The following is a 21,308-nucleotide window of genomic DNA, read 5'->3' on the forward strand; positions in this document are numbered from 1 at the left end:
GAGAACAAAGTGGGGGCCCCTTCTAAGGCCACCTTTGGTTTGAAACACATTTTCATGTAACTGAAAGGAAACGGACTTTGGAGTGAGATAAGCTGCATTTCACTATTGGTTTTACCATTTTCCAGCCAGGTGACTTTGAACAAGTTATTTCACGTCCGAGTGTCCGTTTCCTCATCTATAAAATGGAGAGAAAAAATACCAACCTACTTACCTTCAAAAATTACTGTGAGAATTCAGATGATGTTACGTAAAGTGTTCGGCACTGTTGGGGGCCCATAAACGGATACCCTGAAGACTGCCACTTTGGCATGCTGAGAGACCCGAGAAGCTGCCACAGAATCAGGGTCCCGCTAACCTTGCCTTTTCTACCGGCTCCCATGCCAAATGAAGTGAAGGACTCTTCCGGAATTTCCCTATCTGCGCAAAAAAGCTTCTTTCCAAAAGAAATACAATCATCTTAAGTCCAATTCCCTAGGGATCTCATCAAATAACCTGGAAAGCTCAAACCACGGGAGAAGAGAGTGAGACTCATCACCACACCCAGACAGACCTTTCAGCCACTCTTCTTAAGGGGCTATGGACAGTGCTCTCACTACATGTAGTAGTGGGCCAGTGGAATTGTGCTCTCTTCCCTTTCCCCCTTGTGGATCTGGTCTTTAAGTCAATGAACCCTTGCTGTTTCCAAAGCTGATCATGCTGGAAGGTTATCCTAGAGCTGTTCTGAGAATATATATCTTAAAATAGTAGTTCCAAGAGATTACCTAAGAAACTTTATCTGCATAAGACAACCTTTGCTCCTCTGAATCATTGTCTGAGCACTGGGTCTATTCATTCTCCCTGAAAATCATCTACTCCTACCACTCTCATTTCCCTCTCCCCTGTGAAGAAGGCATTTAAGTCTCAATCTGTTGGCCTCTCTTTGAGTTCATATTTTGTATGAACATGTGTGTGTATAATAGTAATACATTTGTTGTACTGTTCTCTTATTAACCTGTTTTCTTATAGTGCTGACTGTTGGCTGTGAATATTTATGATGGAGAAGGGGTCATACCCTTTCCGTCCCTACCGCAAATACTAAGTTCTGGATAACTATCAATCATTGTTTTCATTATTAATTACCTTAGGCTAGAGAGTAGGGATCCCATAAGTTATAAAAAATAATTCTTTCCTAATACCCAGATGTCTACGTAATATCTGATCCTATGGGACTTGGAAAAGTGCTCAGGGCAAGTTTTAGTAATACTCCAAACAATGGTAGAAATTTTACTAGACAAGGAAAAAGCTAAACAATGGAATCAGCTCTTGAATAATTAAAAATGACATTTCCTCATTTTTACTATTATGGTTAATATGGTTTGGATCTGTGTCTCCACCTAAATCTCATGTTCAACTGTAATCCCCAGTATTAGAGGTGGGGACTGCTGGGAGGTGATTGGATGATGAGGGAGATTTCTCATAAATGGTTTAGCACCATCAGCTCAGTGCTCTTCTCCTGAGAGTGAGTTCTCATGAGATCTGGTCATTAAAAAATGTGTGGCACCCCCCACCCTGCTCTCTCTTCCTCCTGCTCTGGCCATGTGAAGTGCTGGCTCCTGCATTGCCTTCTGCCATGATTAAATGTCTCCCGAGGCCTCCCCAGAAGCTAAGCAGATGCCAGCATCAGGCTTCTTGTACAGCCTGCAGAATACTGTCTGAGAAAAGGTTTTTAAGTGGAAGAAAAATTGACCTGAAGTAACCAAGAACTGCCCTGTGGCTGAGCCAATTAAACCTATTTTTCTCATAAATTACCCAGTCTCAGGTATTTCTTTATTAGTCACTGTGAGAACTGACTAATACATAGGTGGAAAGGCACATTCTCTAGCCTAAAGAAAGCAGAGTAGACAAGTGAGCTTTTAATATCTTTTATCTAGGAACAGATCTATTGAATTTAAATTGAATTTAAGTATTCATTAATCGCTCCACTATTTGTACGCCGGGACCAAGTCATCAGTTCCTTAAAGGTAAAGATCATTTCATCTCCTCCTTTTGAGTGCTGCACTCCACCTAATCTTAGGCGTATAGAATGAGCAAGTACCTCCTGTGTCCCTTCTGCTTATGACAAACTCTTGCTTTCACAAAGCTGAGGAAGGACTGTAGAAGACTTTTATTTCTTTACACTTAAGATCACTTTTTAGCACTACAATTTGTAATAGATAACAAATGCACTTGTGGCGCAAGAGTGGGGGAAACTGAGCATATGGAGAAGCCACGGAGGGGAGGAGGCATGGGCTTTAGAAGCCAGAAAAACTAGGTTCAAATCAAGTCCTCCCATTTACTGGTGAAGTGACTTACTCTTTCTGCACCTTAGTTTGTTGATCTGTGAAATGGTGGTAGCAACCCGATCTGACAGGGTTTTTGTGATCATGCTTCTAAGGGGCTATGCACAGTGTTGGCACTGAAGATGTGGCCCAGTGCATGTACGCTCTCTTCCCTTTCCCTGTTGTAGATATAGTCTTGGGGCCAATGTACACTTGCTGCTTCCAAAGCTGGACATGCCTGAAGGTTGTCCTGGAGCTGTTCTGAGAATATATATCTTAAAATAGCTAGGGCTCATAAGTAAAAATTTGCTAGCACATGGGTGGAAGTGGACAAGTGATTTTCATGTGTTGGAGTGAGTGTGGATATTGGCTGTGAGGCAAGACAAGGGTAAGTGCTGATAAAATGCAGAATGTAACGTCTCTTGTTTAACACTTTCCCAGTGGTCACTATTCAAGGTGTTATTCTTAAGCACACTAAAAAATGCAGTAGAGTATAAGAAATGAATATCCGAATCCATGTAGTTTAAAATGCTAGGAATGATTTATAAACATGGATAGCAATGAAAGCCTCCTAATCATGTCAGAGTCAATTTTCATATACAGGCTGCTGTAATCTTTTTATGTTGCAGTAGCCGATTACATTTAGATGATAAGGGCAATGCTTCGATGATAGCAGCCTCTGGTGTAACAGAGAGAGAGAGATACCCGGGTTACAAGCTGCTTGAGTCAAGCTTTGCAATCTTACTCTAGAGCAGTAGCAATCAAGTAAAGAATTGTCAGTACTTTTCTGGCATATCGTGACACCCTTTTCTCCTTCTCTATCTTCTTGTTTAAGTACAGTTATATACACGGCTTCTGAGCAACTCTTTGACTTATATGTGCAAGCTGCATCAGATTCGAAGAGCAGAACAAGTGTTTCAACAATTGCTTGCAAGAAAGAATGTTGGTCACAAGGTGGCAGATTACCACACGCTTATGGAGAAGCCTAATTTATTTTCTAAAAGCACAGAGTGGCAAAAAAGTAAGGAAACTTCAGAAAGGTGTGTATGCACACATGGTGGGAAAGATGGATACCTTACATGGTCATAAGTTCTAAAGGTCATATAAGGGCTGCCTCTGCAGCTGAGCCCTCTATCACAGGGCACCTTTTGAAGAGGCCCATGCAATCAGCATGATAAGATTCCTGGATTGACAGCTGACATCACTCAGCAGACCTTATGCCAAGGCGATTATTTCCTAAGGCAGTGATTTCAACCCTGTTAGCACATTATAATCACTTAGGGAGATTAAAAAAAAAAGTACCCCTGTTGAGCCTACACAACAAGAAATTTTTTTCCACTTATAAAGTCCTTTTTATTTAATTATTTCTTCTCAAGAAACATTTCTTCTCATGAAATAATTTACAATAAGGACATAGAACAGAAACATTTTATCCATATAAAAACTAATAACTAAAAGTTGAGTATCTCTTATTTGAAATCCTTGTGACCAGAAGCATAACAAGAGATTTTGCAGGTTTTGTTTGTTTGTTTGTTTGATTGTCAGGTTTTGGTTTGATGTTGAGCTCAGGCAACAGTAGTATTTAAAGATCCTCAGTTGCTTCCAATGTACAGCCAAGTTTGAGAATCACTAATCTAAAGCAGTGTTACTCAATGTATGGTACACAAACCTAGCACTGATCTGTGAACTATGTTACTTAATACAATTCTTATTTAGTTCAGCTGACATTACTTTTCACAGCGAGACAACAATACTTTCTTTACCAAGGAAGCAGTGATTTACTTTCTGGCATAAGATCCTTATCTAGTCATGGATTGATAACAAACAATTTGGGATACATGAACAACACTTTGAGTAGCATTTCTCTAAAGATAGTAGGTGGGAGTCAGAGAGGAAGGGAACAGCAATCATTTTCAAAAGTGTGCTACTTGACATAGCTCATCTTTGATGAGAATACACTGCTTAGTAGAGCCAGCAGGGCCTTTCCCAAAGTGTTCGTTGGCAGATATTTATCTGTATTATCAGTAAAAGGGTCCAGTAGCTGGAAGATGCTGTTTACCACTGAATTGCCTAAGGTAGACAGCTTCATAATCTGCAAGACTCTTTAAAATCTTTCATATACTCATATGCATTGTGACTCTCTAGGAATGGTGTATAATTTGGGAAACATATGTTTGACTTCAAATGCTGTCTTCTTACATAAATGTATGATCAATGTCGCATGAAATATTATTGGAAAACGTTGATCTGATAACTATTTAAGAACCTGTGAAAAAGAGTATAGTTCACTCCCGTATTCTCTTCAACCAGGAAAGTGAATTGTCATTTAAAACAAAAGACGGGGTGAAAATTGGAGCAGAGGGAGCAGAACATTCTTGTGCATCTCCTTAATAGAGGTAGACTTCTAATATCAGGATTGGGCTTGATTTGGGGGAATCAACTAGTCTTTCAGGCTATGCCTTTGTTGGACATGGAACATAGCCTAGCTGGGTCATACCATGCTGAGTCCAGAAGGCAGAATTTCTTAAGCGGTTTATCAACTGGCTGGGAAGAGAAACAAACTCCAGAAAAGTTGGCAACACAATCCCTGATGTCTTGGCCTTGAAAGGGGCAGCACCCACATGGATGTATAATTTCCACATGTTTTCAAGTATCTTTGATTTTGACTTTTTAAAATCAAAATCACCAGCATACACTGTCATTCATCTAGTAGAACTTTCAAAGCACTTTTGCAGATAAGTATCATTTTAAACATAAATGCCTGAAACGGTTCATTGGTGCTGGCTTCATACAGGAGAAATGTCTGCTCCAAGAATTAACTAAGGAAGACCTCAGCCAAGAGAGTTACAAAGGAGAAACAATTTTGTCTCAAGGAAACCACCACCATGATTGGAACACATAAGATCAAGGGAGAGGAGAGGTCAGTTGCTTTAAAAAGTGAATACTATTTTAAAGAATGAATGGTTATTAGTTTCTACTGTAAAAGCCAGCCTCCAGCCTAGAGACTGAATGGAGATGCATATATTCAATAAGCGAATGATAAATGTCCATCTTATGAAAGTGAATTACTGGCTACTATACATACTCCTTGATTAGACTGTAAGTTTTCCAGAGAGTAGAAACTATCCGCAAAATATGGCTTAATTTTGTGTGTGCTGCCATAAGGTAGGGGAAATAGGAGGGAAGAAAGAATGAGTTTCATTGCCATTGCTGGTTTCCTAATGTTATCAGGACATAAGCTGTAAGTGAATCAGAATTAAATACTTTGTGGGGAGAGGATCGTATTTACTCATTGCTAGTGACCAAAGCCACCAGATTTCTGGCATTAATTTGGACTAATTTTTTTTTTTATCTTTCTTGTGACTCTTCAATTAAGCTGCCATTTGCTTCAATGAGCAAAGAAAATTGTCTCGTGTCATTTTGTCATCATTCAGGTCATAAATCAAAGGCAGGGTGGCCCTAAGTCATGGAAGAAAAAAAGTGACTTTGAAATTAGTTGAGAATACAGTCTTCTTATCTCTTCAGAGTCACCAGAACACATGGTCCCATGCTTTTCTTTTTAAGTTCCAGCATACATGTGCAGGATGTGCAGGTTTGTTACATAAATGTGTGCCATGGTGGTTTGCTGCACCTATCAAACCATCACCAAGATATTAAGCCCAGCATGCATTAGCTACTTCTCCTGATGCTCTCCCTTCCCCGCATACCCCCACCTCTACATGCTCCACTGTGTGATGTTCCCCTCCCTGTGTCCATGTGTTCTCATTGTTCAGCTCCCACTTACATGTGAAAACATGTGGTGTTTGGTTTTCTGTTCCTGTGTGTTAGTTTGCTGAGGATAATGGCTTCTGGCTCCATCCATGTCCCTGCAAAGGACATGATCTCTTTCCTTTTTATGGCTGCACAGTATTCCATGGTGTATATGTATCACATTTTCTTTATCCAGCCTATCATTGATGGGCATTTGGGTTCATTCCATGTCTTTGCTACTGGGAAGAGTGCTGCAATGAACATACGCATGCATGTGTTTTTATAACAGAATGATTTATATTTCTTTAAGTATATGCCCAGTAATGGGATTGCTGGGTCAAATGGTATTTGTGGTTCTAGGTCTTTGAGGAATTGCCATACTATCTTCCACAATGGTTGAACTAATTTACATTCCCACCAACAGTGGAAAAGAATTCCTATTTATCCACAGCCTCACTACCATCTGTTGTTTCTTAATATTTTAATAATCACTTTTCTGACTGGCATGAGATGGTACCTCCTTGTGGCTTTGATTTGCATTTCTCTAATGATGCAGAAAAGGTCTTCAGTAAAATTCAACACCCGTTGATGTTAAAAACTCTCAATAAACTAATTATTGAAGGAACATACCTCAAAATAAGAAGAGCCATTTATGACAAACCCACAGCCAAAATCATTCTGAATGGGCAAAAGCTGGGGGCACTCCCCTTAAAAACCAGCACAAAACAAGGATGCTGTCTCTCCCCACTCCTATTCAACACAGTATTGGAAGTTCTGGTCACAGCAGTCAGGTAAGAGAAATAAATAAAGGGTATTCAAATAGGAAGAGAGGAAGTCAAATTGTCTTTCTTTGCAGATGATGTGATCCTATCTCTAGAAAACCCCATTGTCTCAGCCCCAAAGCTTCTTAAGCTGATAAGCAACTTCAGCAAAGTCTCAGGATCCAAAATCAATGTGCAAAAATCACGAGCATTCCTATATACCAACAACAGACAAGCAGAGAGCCAAATAATGAATGAACTCCCATTCACAATTGCTACAAAGAGAATAAAATACCTAGGAATACAGCTAACAAGGGATGTGAAACACCTCTTCAAGGGAACTAAAAACCACTGCTCAAAATAAAGCAGAGGACACAAACCAATGGAAAAACATTCCATGCTCATGGATAGAAAAAGTAAATATGTTTAAAATGGCCATACTGCCCAAAGTAATTTATAGATTCAATGCTGTTCCCATTAAACTTCCATTGACATTGTTCACAGAATTAGAAAAAAACAATATTACAGTTCATATGAAACCAAATAGAGCCCGCATAGCCAAGACAATCCTAAGCAAAAAGGATAAAGTTGGAGGCATCATGCTACCTGACTTGAAACTATACTATAAGGGTATAGTAACCAAAACAGCATGGTACTGGTACAAAAGCAGACACTTACAACAATGGAACAGAATAGAGAAATCAGAAATAAGACCACACACCTACAACCATCTGATCTTTGACAAACCTGACAAAAACAAGGAGTGGGGAAAGGATTCCCTACTTAATAAATGGTGCTGGGTAAACTCGCTAGTCATATGCAGAAAATTAGAACTGGACCTCTTCCTTGTACCTTATACAAAACTTAATTCAAGATGGATTAAATACTTAAATGTAAAACCCAAAACTACAAAAACCCTAGAAGAAAATCTAGGCAATGCCATTCAGGACATAGGCATGGGCAAATATTTCATAACGAAAACATCAAAAGCAATTGCAACAAAAGCAAAAATTGACAAATGGGATTTAATTAAACTAAAGAGCTTCTGCACAGCAAAAGGAACTATCATCAGAGTGAACAGGGAACTTATACAATGGGAGAAAATGTTTGCAATCTGTCCATCTGGCAAAGGTCTAATATCCAGAGCCTACAAGGAACTTAAACAAATTTACAAGGGAAAAACAAAACAACCCCATTAAAAAGTAGGCAAAGGACATGAACAGACACTTCTCAAAAGAAGACATTCATGCAGGCAACAAACACATTAGAAAAAAAAAGCTCATTATCACTGATCATTAAAGAAATGCAAACTAAGGCCCCATGCTTTTCTAATAGAAAACGAATGTCCCCTCAATTATTCTAAAGGAGACAGACATGGAACCTAGTTATGTCTTTCCTGAAAGTCAAGATATTTTCAGCTGACAAGCATCAGAGGTTATTACCCAACTCTAGCTTAGTGACAAAACGATTTAATAACCACAGTTTAGTTTTATTTAATTATTAATTAAAATTGATGCTGACATATTTTTCTCGAAAGGAAAATTAGTATTAAGATGAGAAAGGTACAACGGGGTACAACGGGAAACAACGGTGTTGAAAAAACATGAAGATGAAAAACATTTCCCTCAGCATGTTCCTTAGCATTCCTCTGACTTCCTCCTCTCCCATCATTAAGGCAAGACTGATATTCATGGTGACGTATACTCTTTCTGCAATAACCCAATGCATTATCAGAGTAATAGACATGGTAGTTACAAATATACCCCCTTACCATTTAGCATGAAATTTTGCTTTCTCTTGGTTGGTGGAAGCTGCCATACTTTATCATCAGTCTCCAGTACAGATTCTCTTCTCCAACCAAACCCACAATGATTGGATGGCTCTCTGAATAAAAAGCTTACGAATGCCCTAAGGGAGAGACAGAGTGTGTGTGTGTGTGTGTGCGTGCGTGTGTGGGAAATCACATGAAAACAGGACTATAGCAAAGAGCCCAAATGCCTGATAAAAAGATGGTGACAAATCACCAAGCTCTGTACTACTTTCCTATGTTGCATTAATTTCTTCACATTTACTATGTAATCAGAATTTTCAACCCTAAAAGCAAATGCTGGGAATCCATGATTTACTTTTCCCTGTAGATTTCCAGCACTATCTACTTGCAAGCATGTTTATCTTGGTGTGATTCTCTTTAACAATCTTCGAACATCAGTAAAAGCACAAGGAGTGGCATTTAGGAAATGACAACTCTGCTAATATTAGACTGGCTTCCAGGAGTTACTCTAAACTAGTGATTTCATTTTGGCACACATGGCATAGAAAGATAAAGTGAACAAAAAAATAAAGCTATGAAGCTTATACTTTCTTTTGCCAAAAGGCCCCTGGAACGGTAAGAAAAAGATTTTGGTAATGATCTCCACTCTCCATGTGGCTTTCTTTTAACAAAGAACATTGCTGGTACTGGGCCAAATTACACTCTCAGATACTTGTGTGCACTTCTTCAGCCAAATTCCAGCACTCACATAATATTATATCATAAGTGGTTTTTATAGAAATAATCGTGTCACTGAAAATCACAAATGTTTGGAACAGATTTAAAAAATTGTTTCGGAATTGGATATTCATAAATAGAAACCTGGTTTTGCCAAAGTGTAATTTGGCCTTCGTGTATCCTGAAAAGCCAGTGAGCTATTTCAGTCCCTTTATGTATCATTTTATATGGATTCTGAGGGCCCTGGACATAATACAAAAATATCTTTAAAAAGATGGGTGACTATAAACAATGTTAAATTATCTGTAGCAAATCGTAAGAGGTCATAAACTATGAAAATAGCCCAGCCCTTATAAACCACTGCCAAACAAAAGGAACAGTAAGACTTTATCTATACTAATTAAAAAAGAGTTGGATAATTTTTATCAATTTAGTAATTCCAACTGTATCATAAACCTGTTTAATTTAATTAATCGTTTCTAAAGCTTATGCAATTCAAACATTTATTTCCCCAAAAGGCTTAAATTTTTTTTTTATTTTTCTTTTGGGGGTTTTAACATTGCATAAAAAAATAACCTCATTAGAAGAGGTTATACTAGTATGTTGGCATTGCATAGACCAAACAATGTATGGCTTAACCACCCTGTCCATTGCCTTCACCTGCTGTAGAATTCGTGGGCATCCACAGCCAAGGTCAGTTAAGGTCTCATGTTTTGGCACGGAGACCATGACAGGGAATATCTCTTCAAAATGTTTCACATAACAATGAAATGTTTCAATGTGTAGACACAGTTTTAATGCAAAACACTATCCATTTGTAAAAAAAAGAGGTCTTTTATTTCTACGAACTATAATAAAATTTTACAACAACTTTAAGAGGGAACTGAACACTATAACTTATGGCAATTAAAAAACAGTCCTGCAAAAAATCTTCCCGGTTACCAGAATGACCAGTGAACCCTTCCAAACCCACAGTTACTTCACCTCCTGGAAATGATGAGCTTCGATATCCTACATGAAGTAAGCATGTTAATTTCTTGGCAATGTTTCCTTATTTATCCAAGGTCAGCTCCACAGCATGTTTTCTTTCGCCCCCATCTAAAGTCTTCTGAATCCTGTTAATTTGTGTAGAGATCAAGTGTTTTCATTTTAAGGTCCGAGTTCACAATTAGATTCTGGGATCTTGCTTGCCGGGGTACAATAAGATTGCAAATAGTATTTAAACGTCATCCCAGAAAACCTCTGACTTTAACACTAGTTACAAATCATTCATAAGAATAAAGACAGAAATATTAGCTTTGATTTCGCGGCAGGAAGATCTGAAAGGAGGGCAAGACTAAGGAAAATCTCCAATCTGAAAGAAGACAACGCCCATCATCACAGTACACAAGTGAAAGGATGGCAGCCCCATTAAACACAATGGCAACAGCTCAATATGTGGATTAAATGACAGATCAAAAACTACCCAAACTTTGTAGAAGAGAGTTGAACTGCTACCTATTCTCTTAAGAATTCTCTATATCTGAAAATATTCATAACAGTATTGACAATACACTCCAGATGGTACTGGAAAATGACAGATCCTGTCAAAATGGTATGTAATAATAAAAGGAATGGGGTTTAAACGGTTTTTAAAAATCTGAAATATTGTTAAAAACATTTTAATTATGTAACTGATTGCTTGACTGAATTTAACCAGCTGCCTCTTAACTGGGTTATTTTTCTTAACGAAACCAAATTTTGATTTTTGGGCTGATTTGCAAGTACAAAAACTGTGTGTGTGTGTGTGTGTGTGTTTATAATTTTTAGAGAAAAAAAGCAGAGAATATTGGAATGTAGTATATATAGTAAAGTAATTGTCACTAGTTAAAATTTTTTATTTAAATAAAGTACAAAATAAAGTTAGTATCTTGTCCACTAAACAACCAAATGATTGCTTTTACTCACTGTAAGGTTCACCATTTATACCTCCAGATGAATATGTGTGAAAATCGGTGGTCACACTCAACGTGAATAGTTTAGATACCAAAAGTATGGGTAGAATATAAATATGAGTGCTCTATTCTATTGTTGAATTAAACACAGATACATGTAGGCTTCTCATTGTCTCCCAATGATTGTCTAAAACTCTGTTTGGAAAGAAGAAGAGGGGAAACTTTGAGTTGTGAAGTTTTGCTTCCAAAAGTGTGGACTAGAGTGCATTTGGAGAAATTTATTTACTCACCAAATTTTAACCCACATGCCAGTCTTTCCCAGATCAGAAAGACAATTATCTTAAGATTCCTCTAGGCCGGGCGCGGTGGCTCAAGCCTGTAATCCCAGCACTTTGGGAGGCCGAGACGGGCGGATCACGAGGCCAGGAGATCGAGACCATCCTGGCTAACACGGTGAAACCCCGTCTCTACTAAAAAAATACAAAAAACTAGCCGGGCGAGGTGGCGGGCGCCTATAGTCCCAGCTACTCGGGAGGCTGAGGCAGGAGAATGACGTGAACCCGGGAGGCGGAGCTTGCAGTGAGCTGAGATCCGGCCACTGTACTCCAGCCCGGGCGACAGAGTGAGACTCCGTCTCAAAAAAAAAAAAAAAAAAGATTCCTCTAATGATGCAAAAGGGTAACTTGAAATAGAAACAAGGTCGCTTTTAGAAATTATACAAAAACCACAAAAGTATACACCAACTGCCAAAGAACAGGTGAATTGTCACTTCCAAATGTCATTCATTGGTAAACTGCCTCAATGATACTTAATGTGAGGGGAAAATGGGCTGTTTAACAGTAAGTATTAGCATTTACATTATAATTCTCAGATGTTATTTTGGAAGCTGGAATGTAAACAGATGGCAATACATTTACCACATTTTATTTGTAATGTGAAAAATACTCCTCTTTGATAGATGCAAAAATGTTGGAAACAATGAATAAATACCATTTCTGGCCAGACGAAATACTTTGAAGGTATATTTGTGATACGGGTTGCAGTGAGTACCTTATTAACCTCAGTTTAAGTAACAGCAAGTAGAGTTGTCCAAACCTGTACTTGAGCTGAAAAGAAAAAACAAACTACTCATAGTTTCCTTTAGGCATGCATTTTACCATGGCAAAGTGCAACGGGGCGTGCATTATATAGGTAATCTAGACCTGCTTCAGCAAACTAAGTAGATCATGAGCATTCGTCGAGTGCAATGCAGAAGCTGTATGGAGTGAAGGAGAGTTGACAATTTTTGAAACAATCCTCTCATTATTTCATTTTAGAAGTTTCATTCCTCAGCTGACTGCTGCTTCAGGAATGCAAGGTGATGGGAACAGACTTGGCCAGATGTTGGCAACAGAAGCAAGCAACTTTGCCAGCCCAAACGGGGCAGTAAAATGACAGCAACTGAAAATGTTTCAGCTGTGAAAAGCAGTGTAACGCTGTGCGCTGTGCCAGAGATGACCATATTATACAGCGTCCCATCTGAGACTGTATAACACTTTCACCAGCCAGCCAGGGGGCCTCCTAGCTATGGCAGGATCTGAACAACACACAGCACACCAGAGGGCAATGCACAATCCAAAAGAAAGAGAAAGAGAGAAGAATGAGAGAAAACAAGCAAAACACGCGTCTGTCGTGCACAAACCTTCCGGCTCTGTGTTCTCTTTGTGGTGTACTTGCTTCAGCGGGCAGCAGAAGATTTCGTGACACTTAGCACGAAAGGGGGACTCTTTTTTCTTTAATTCCGCAGATTGGATGGAATCTTGTCGTAACATAATGTATTCCTGTGTGCCAGGGGGGGCGTCATCCAGAACTGTGGTCACCACATAACAAAATGAACTCAAGTTAGAGCCTCAGAAAAGCAACGAATATCTTAAATCAAATCTACTCCCAGGGAAGACTAAAACAATAGCCCTAAGAAAAGTTTCAAAGAAAAACATCTCATAGCTTAGTGATTTCACTTTAATGGGCTTAGTCTAAAATACTAAAGCCTTGCAAACAGCTACTCGACTATCTATACCTCTGTTGCTAGTACAATGAAAACAGTGTTAAATCATACCCAAAGTGCAAAAACGTATTTTAATATGGATACTCATGTCGTATCTAAATCAACACCATGTAGAACTTAGAGGTTTCAGATTGAGATACGATATAAATATTTATAGGTTAAACTGGCTAATGTCCACCCATTATCAGTAAATTTGCTTCTGTTTCTTTTCTTGGTCTGCTCCTGGTGAGGTCCTAACTTCCAAGCAGTATACACGGAGACAGAAGAATCAAAGTCACTGCTCTTTACTCTTTGATTTCCAAAGAGAACTGAAGCTGTTGCAAACATTCTTCAGATGTTCAAAACCCCTTAATAAAGACAAGAGATTCCAGCTGAGAGCCCACGAAGCAACACCTGGTCAAAGGACTACCTTGTTGGATTGTAAAAGAGCCAGACCTATTTTAATAATTTTGGCCTTGAAGTATACACCAGGATCCTCTCAGTCCACATTTTCTTTCTAGGCTCTTTATATGCTTCCTAAGTGTATCACTAGTGTTTTTGAATCACTATTATTTTTATTCCCTGCAAAAGCAAGATATCTGTCTTTATAGGGTTCACTGCTACATTCTCTATTCCGAAAACCTTCCATGAAAATAGGTACAAACTTGATCTGCATTTTCAGAAACAGGGAACTGACCCCAGCATGAATTTTTCTCCTTCATACCCTTCCCAATGAGGCCATTCCATTTCACCAGAAGTCAGTCAGTGCCTCCAAAGCTTTGATTAATGATGAGCTGACTCATTCTACTACCTGAAATGCATACACTTAACATGCATTTAGGAGGACTGATACTACTAGCAAATTTTTTGTGGGGTGAATAATGCCGTGGTGTTTGTAAAAAAATAAATAAATAAATAAACAAATAGTGGCTGAATTTAGATGGGATATGAAGCTTCTGTGTCGAGTAAAACGTTCCTAGCTCATTGGCTGGGATCTTAAGGGGTTTTAAGAACTTCCTTTCATGTTAAGGAAAAAATGGTATAAAAACCAACATAACTTTTAAATTAGTATTATGAGTTTAGAACAAGTTCTTCATAGGTTGACTCTATGAGGAATTGTTGTCTCCCTTTATAAGTCATTAAATTATGCAAGATGGTGATGAATATTTTAGTCAGTTCTCTATTTTCCTCTAGCATTCAGCAGCAGCAATCAAAAATATTATATAGACACACCATGATAGCTTTTTCTGCAGAGAGTTCCCTTCATCTACTAGGAATGTGACTATAACTTCTTAGAATCTCGTTGAATGCACATCTTTACTAGTAACAGCTGCTATTCAAAACATTTGTAACCATTTCCTGCCATGAGCAGATAGTTATGATAATATAGACACTCATCAAATTCCAGCATCACAGCTGAAGACAAATTCTAGTTTTACCATCCAAAATATTTAAATAAAACTCCCCAAATTGGAACTCTTTAAAAAAAGAAGCACCCACGATTATATGGAATCTGAGAAATTCCATTTTCATCCACTGCTGTATAGAAAACATGTAAGACTGAAGGACAATTGGAAGATAAAAGAGAAAAAAAATGACTTTTTGACAATGCATAAGGAATTTGTTATTCAGAAGTATGTGACAAATAACAGTAAATTGTCCTCCATTTTCATTGTTCAATACCAACAATGATGTCACAAATGGGCATTTCTGGAGATTAATAGTGGACTGAAGCTAATAGCCTTTGGCTGACTCTCCAGTCATCAGCTTTTCCCAGCTGGTCATTAATTCCCAGAAAATGCCTTGTACTGGCATCATTATTGTTTAATTAGATACAACTGGTTATCTGTAACACACAACAAAATTCTAGTGAAAGCTACATGCTGACTGATACAAGTGTTAACCCCCAAATTCATCACGATGGGAAAAACACGAGGGCCATAAAAGTGCAGGATAATTGCTCTCCACAAAATTCTCCCTGTCTTCTGTTCTTTCTTCAAATTGAATTTAACAAGTGCAAAAGGTGCCAAGATGAGAGTGTTTAAGGAGTCATCTGAACAATAACCACAGGCACAGAACATTTCCTTGGAAATCGTGAACATCTGGGAGTTAATGGGTCAGCTTTGGGTCTCAGGCTGTCTCTACTCAATACCTCAAATGTCAGTCAATTCAAGCAAAACAGAAAAAAAAGAGTAGTCAACCAACAGTAGCTTGATGTTATGTTGGCAAAAGAGCTAGAAACACTGATTTTTCAAAAACCAGAAGTGGCATTGTATAGGCAACACATTACTCTGGCTTATAAAATCTCTTTAATTGGAGATATTTTGGATGGGAAATTAAAACTATTATATCAAATGCACATATTCCCAGGGCTCCCTCAAGTAGGAGAGTGGCTGTATGTGCGGTTGACAGCAGAAAGAATGAAAGATGACTTCCCACAAGACTCCAGCAGTAAAACAGGTGGGTAGCTTTGTTCTAATTCCCTAAGAAAGTGATGAAGATGCAATGCGTCCATGGGGTACCAGCTCTAGGAAGGGAAAGGGAGGCTTGCAAAGAATCCAGCCCATTAATATAGGAAAAAGGAATGAGTTTCTTTTTTCCCTGGCTTAGTCCAATATTTTCTTCCATTTTACCCAATCTGGTACATTCCCTTCTTACACACGACCTCTATCCTCAGACAACCACTCTTGCCACTGGTCATTTGAACCATTTGTCCACCTTCCATTCAGTGACTCCTGCTGCCCTACCCAAAAACAGATTTATCCAGTCTTGGAGATGGACAAAAAAATTCCAGTGATTAGGTAGACATTAGATTTATACAAAGCTTCCTCCGATTTCAGAAATTCAACTTGACTCTTCAAGATACATAAGGTGGTAAAAGTGGCTCATGGTTTATCTCTGGATCTGGAAGCCCCATGGTTTTTGAAAGGCTGCTGAGCCCCATGAGAACAGCTGCCAAAGAATAGGCCTCTGGGGGAAAATTTTGCCCATATAGGCAGTGCCCCCAGCCTTGAAAACACAGCCCTCCTATTCAGGACTCCCAAGTCTCACAGGAGTAGTACAGAGTAGGAGGACACAAGTGCACACGTGCAAATCCACACATCCACAGACACACAGACACAGACATTGGCCGGTGGCATACTCAGACACAGAGGTGATAAGAATAAGTGACTTTAGTGGTGGGATGATAGTTATAAACACCACTTATAAAAGAGCTACTTCCCATTGCAAATGCTCTTCCACTGACTAACCATCAGGTTAGCAAGCTTGCATGTAGATTTGGTTTCTCAGCAGCAGCAGTGCTGTTCTGCCATTGTCAAGGTCAAGGACACAGTCAGGGAGCAGTCACAGTAAGACGAGAGAGTTTGATGGAGTCTAAGCCTGCTGACCTGACCTAACGTACTCATGTTCACAGAAATACAGTATTCCCATTTCAAACTAGAGGTAAAGAAAGAACCAATCTATAGAAACCTTAATTTCTGATAGAATAAAAAAAAATTCCAATGCAATGTATCCTTTAAATATATTTTAAACTAAATAAGTGAATCATTTATCTTTCCCATAGTTGGAATGTCTTGGTTTACTCTATAAAAGGTCTTGATTTACTGTATAAAAGTTGTATCAATAGACATAACATTGGCCTCATAAAAGAGCTACCAAAACATTTAATACATGACAAACACTGTGATGCAATCCTCTATGTCATTTCAAACAAAATTTCTTTAGAGATAATTTAATGCCACTCCTTTGTTTTGAAACATAAGAAAAATAAATCTCAGGAGGGGAGGCAACTTTTTAAAAGTCACGTAGTAAGTTATTGAAAAAGCCTATGCTGTAGCCAGCATTCCAGTGTGTTTGTCAACAAGTCTAAAGTAAGGACAACTTTGGCCGGGTTCGGTGGCTCGCGCCTGTAATCCCAGCATTTGGGAGGCCAAAGCGGGCAGATCACCTGAGGTCAGGAGTGCAAGACTAGCCTGGCCAACATAGCAAAACCCCATCTCTACTAAAAGTACAAAAATTAGCCAGGCATGGTGGCACACGACTGTAATCCCAGCTACTTGGGAGGCTGAGACAGGAGAATTTCTTGAACACAGGAGGCAGAGGTTGCAGTGAGCCAAGATGGCACCACTACCCTCCAACCTGGGTGACAAAGTGAGACGCCGTCTCAAAAAAATTTAAAAAATAAATAAGAAAACTTTGTAAAAGCATCAACACATTAGTCAGTTACTGGGCTCTTCAGTATTTTTTAGCTTCCAAGATTACCCCTGTCTCCAAAAAACCTTTTCCTTTACTCAAAGACAGAAAAGCAACCAGAGACAGCCTAGGAAACTATTTTGACAATGCCACACAGGCATCTGCCCCCTCATCAGGCCACTATAATTCGCAACCTTTGCTGGCTTCAAGCTGGAAGCAGTTAACAAGCCCTCAATTACTTGATGATGATGCTGTTTGCCTTTAACTCTTCTGAAAGATAACGCAACATAATTAATGATACATGATTTTAAATCAAAGCAAATCTGAGATCTCCAAGGCCACAGCAGTGTAGGCAGCAACGGGACTATCAATCAAAATTATTAGACACATATTAGTGACTCCAACAATAAAATACTTTAAAAATCTATGAAACAGAAAAGATGGCAAAATATACAGATTATCAGATGACCTTAACTCATCAGAAAGAGAGAAAAAATGGGGTAATTAGAGCAATTACTCTTTCATGTTAGTGAGCACCTGTCATGCTGAAAAGTGCATTCAACTACAAGATGTGTAGGGTCAAGACCTCCATTTTTCCTCCCAGCTAACCATCTACTTATCTCTATATAAGATTTAAGCTTTCCTGCCACGATGAACACTATGAAGTTAGCAGGTTCAAATGTGCATGAGTAATTTAAGTAAATAATTCACTGAAGGGAACAGATCAGTACTAATGGTCTTTCAATTTGTCCAAGGTAGAAACAACTTTTAAATGTTTGGAAATTTCAGTTACTTTCTCCTTTGCGACCTCCCTCATTCTCCAAGCATTACTAGATCTTCATCCTATGTTTCTTCAGGCTAACTTGCTCTTTTCATGTTAGAATGAAATGCAAACTTCCTACCCTGGTGGCCCCCCCACCTCCTGAATTTTATTATATGCCTCTCTTCTGGCTCACGTTAGCTTTCCATTAGGATCCAGAATACGCCAGGCTTTCTCCTGCCTCAAGGCCTTGTACCCCTTTATGTCCTTCAAATGGCCCCTTTATGTCCTTCAGGGTTCCACTAAAATGTCACCTCCTCAGAGATGCCCTTTTAACCACCTTAAGGAAGTTTCAATTTGTCACAATCTATAATTACTTATATATGTATGTATTTGTCTCTTGTCTGGCTCTCCCTACAAGAATATTAGCCCCCTGAGGCAGAGACATTCTATGTCTCATTGACCATTGATATGTGGGGCCTAGGAGAGTGCGTACTCATAATACACACAAGCAATTCTCCTTGACCTATGTAGCCTTCCCACGATGCCAAGACATATGGTCAGCTCCCTCTCCTAACTCTTCATTTCCATATACGTTTTAAGAAATGTATCTTGTGGTGCCTTGGGACAGGTTTTTGGTTATCATCACGGACCTGAAGTAACAAGATCGATGATCATTATTTTGACATATATCTTTTCTCCACAACATGAATGTAAGCTCCCAGGACAAGAACCATGTCTCAGTCTCTTTTGTAATCAGTTTTGCTTTCCTAATGGCCTCTAACGCTTTTCATACAGTTGTTTCGCACGCACAAAATGAGCCCCTCCGAGGGATAGCCATCCTACATTGAAGGTGTGCGTTACGAAGTGGTAATAAATGAAGAGTCTAGCCCATTGCCTGGCACCCAGTAGGCACAAAGTCAATGGTATCCGCAATGGAGGAAACAGTGTCCCTGCCAGAGATGAAACTGTTCAGCAATGCACTCTGGGAGTTGCAAAACCAGGAGCCACACCCTGACCTGATGCTTTCTGTGTAACCTTTAGAATGGAATTTCACCTCTGCGGGCCTCCGCTGCCTCATTTCAAAAATAAGGGATTTAGACTAGGTCAGGGTTTCTCAGTACTGGAACTTTTGATGTTTGAGGCCTAACAATTCTTTGTTGTGAAGGGCTGTTTTGTCCACTGCAGGATGTTGAGCTGTATCCCTAGCCTCTACTCACTAGATGCCAGCAGCACAGCTCCCCAAAGTTGTGACAACCAAAAATGCCTCCAGACATTGTCAAATCCTCCCCCCCCCCCAATCCCCGCCCTGACAACTGAGGGCAAAATTGCCTTATTTGAGAATCACTGGACTTGATGGGTAAAGTCCCTTTGACCTGCAAACCTCTTTGTGAAGAGTTAGCACCAATCCTGAAAACACTTTTGTGACCCTCAAAGATGCTCAGCATCCTGCAAGGACTCGGCTATTCCATTCTGGAGAGTTTGGTCCATACAATGCAGACCAGGAAGAGAGGGGAATGCACGGGTGTGCACATCGACCTCCCAGGTAACAGAACGCCTCAGACTGGCAAAACGCAAAGCACCACTGCTACCCATCAGTGGGGTCCTCACTCGGCATAGGACAGAGACGTTCCCTACTCAGTGGCATCACTTGGCATTCTGTGAGTAGCCTCAGGGGCCTGCTGTGAATGGCAGGTGGGGCCCAGCCAACCAAAAGTCCTGGCCCAGGTGGGAATGAGAAACAAGAAGGGGAGGTTGGGGGACCCTCTTTCACTTTATGTGTGCAGCTTCCTCAAAGCCCAGCCTTTCCATCAGCCAAAGGCCCATGTGGTCGGGGAGGATAGATAACCCTCCTGAAGACAGAAATGGGTCCACTAAGAAGAAAAGTGCAGTTTCTACCAGAAAAGCAGAGGCTTCTTCCAAAAGTCCTCTGCCCCTGTATGAATGACGTAATAGTTTTTTCTGTGCTACAATTTCAAACAGATCAGAAAGATATGTGAAGGCTAGAGAGGAGTACATTCCACCTTAGAACACTGGTTATTGCTGTACATCTCAATGGTACCATCAGGAGAGATGACACCAGCTTGTTATGTTCAAGTTTTATAGCTTAACTCATTGTACTCCCTTTCCATAAACGTTGTTCACGTCCAAGTCAAACTTAAGCCAGCCTCACAGTCACCTAGAGGGCTTGTTGAGACTGATTGCGGACCCCCACCCAAGAGTTTCTACTTGAGGTGTTTTGGGATGGAACTTGAGAACTGGCATTTATAACAAGTTCCCAGGTGGTGCTGATGCAGCTGGTCAAGGATCATACTTAGATTGGAGAACGACTCTCCCAAAGCTACTTATCTCTCCCAGGTTTCTCTGCCTGTCTGCATTCTCCTCTGCCCAGTACGAACGCAATCTAAACCAGTGGTTCTCAGTTGTGGTTTAGCATTAGCATCACCTGGAGGACTTTTAAAAACTGAAATACCCACGTTGCCACACCAGACCAATTAAAGCAAAATTGCCTGGCTGGGGTCTGAGCACTGGTAGGTTTCAACCATCCTCAGATGATTTATTTGACTACAGAGCCAAGGTTGAAAATTACTACTCTAAGTAAAGCCTTTCTTTACTCTCTCCAGTGAAAATTTCTCTCCTTCTCCTCTCTCTCCTCTGTCTCTCTCTCTCTCTCTCTCTGTCTCCCCTGAGGGCAGGCTCTGGCCCATGATTATCCAATTATTTGCATTTCTTTCCACACCTCAGGCTAGGGTTGCTACCTACTCTCGTGCAGTGGTGCTGTTCATTGTGTAAAATTGTACAGCAGCACACATCTCCACACAGAAGCCCTGTTCCAGCCTCACCCACCACGGTGGTTTGCTCAGAGTTCTATAGCATTAATACAACCCTGCCCTGTGTTCTCATTTTTTTTAAATGACCATCTCTTGACTAGCCAGTTTTGAATTGAATAAAATCAAATTCAATTTTTCAAAATACGCCCCCCACCCCCAAGATCTCAGGTTAGCAAGAAAATCAGGACCTACAACATATGTTTTTGCCCTGGAGCTGGTCTATGATGTTGTATCTCTACTCTCATCCCTCCTGACCAGCTCCCCACCCTT

The 21,308-nt window shown here is 39.8% G+C and overlaps 1 protein-coding gene across 3 annotated transcripts in view; it reads right to left on the minus strand.

The window, feature by feature from the left end:
• FGF13 (fibroblast growth factor 13) overlaps nucleotides 1–21,308 on the minus strand; it is a 607,550-nt gene that overhangs the window by 214,809 nt on the left and 371,433 nt on the right. For 2 of the 3 annotated variants that reach the window (XM_015128297.3, XM_015128298.3), the window contains exon 3: nucleotides 12,912–13,079. The exons of the other annotated variant lie outside the window; for it this stretch is intronic. In XM_015128297.3, coding sequence (XP_014983783.1) covers nucleotides 12,912–13,079 — 168 coding nt within the window. The remainder of the gene's footprint in view (nucleotides 1–12,911; nucleotides 13,080–21,308) is intronic. 3 annotated transcript variants of the gene reach the window in all.

Source organism: Macaca mulatta, chromosome X (assembly GCF_049350105.2).
Source record: "Macaca mulatta isolate MMU2019108-1 chromosome X, T2T-MMU8v2.0, whole genome shotgun sequence".
NCBI lineage: Eukaryota > Metazoa > Chordata > Mammalia > Primates > Cercopithecidae > Macaca > Macaca mulatta.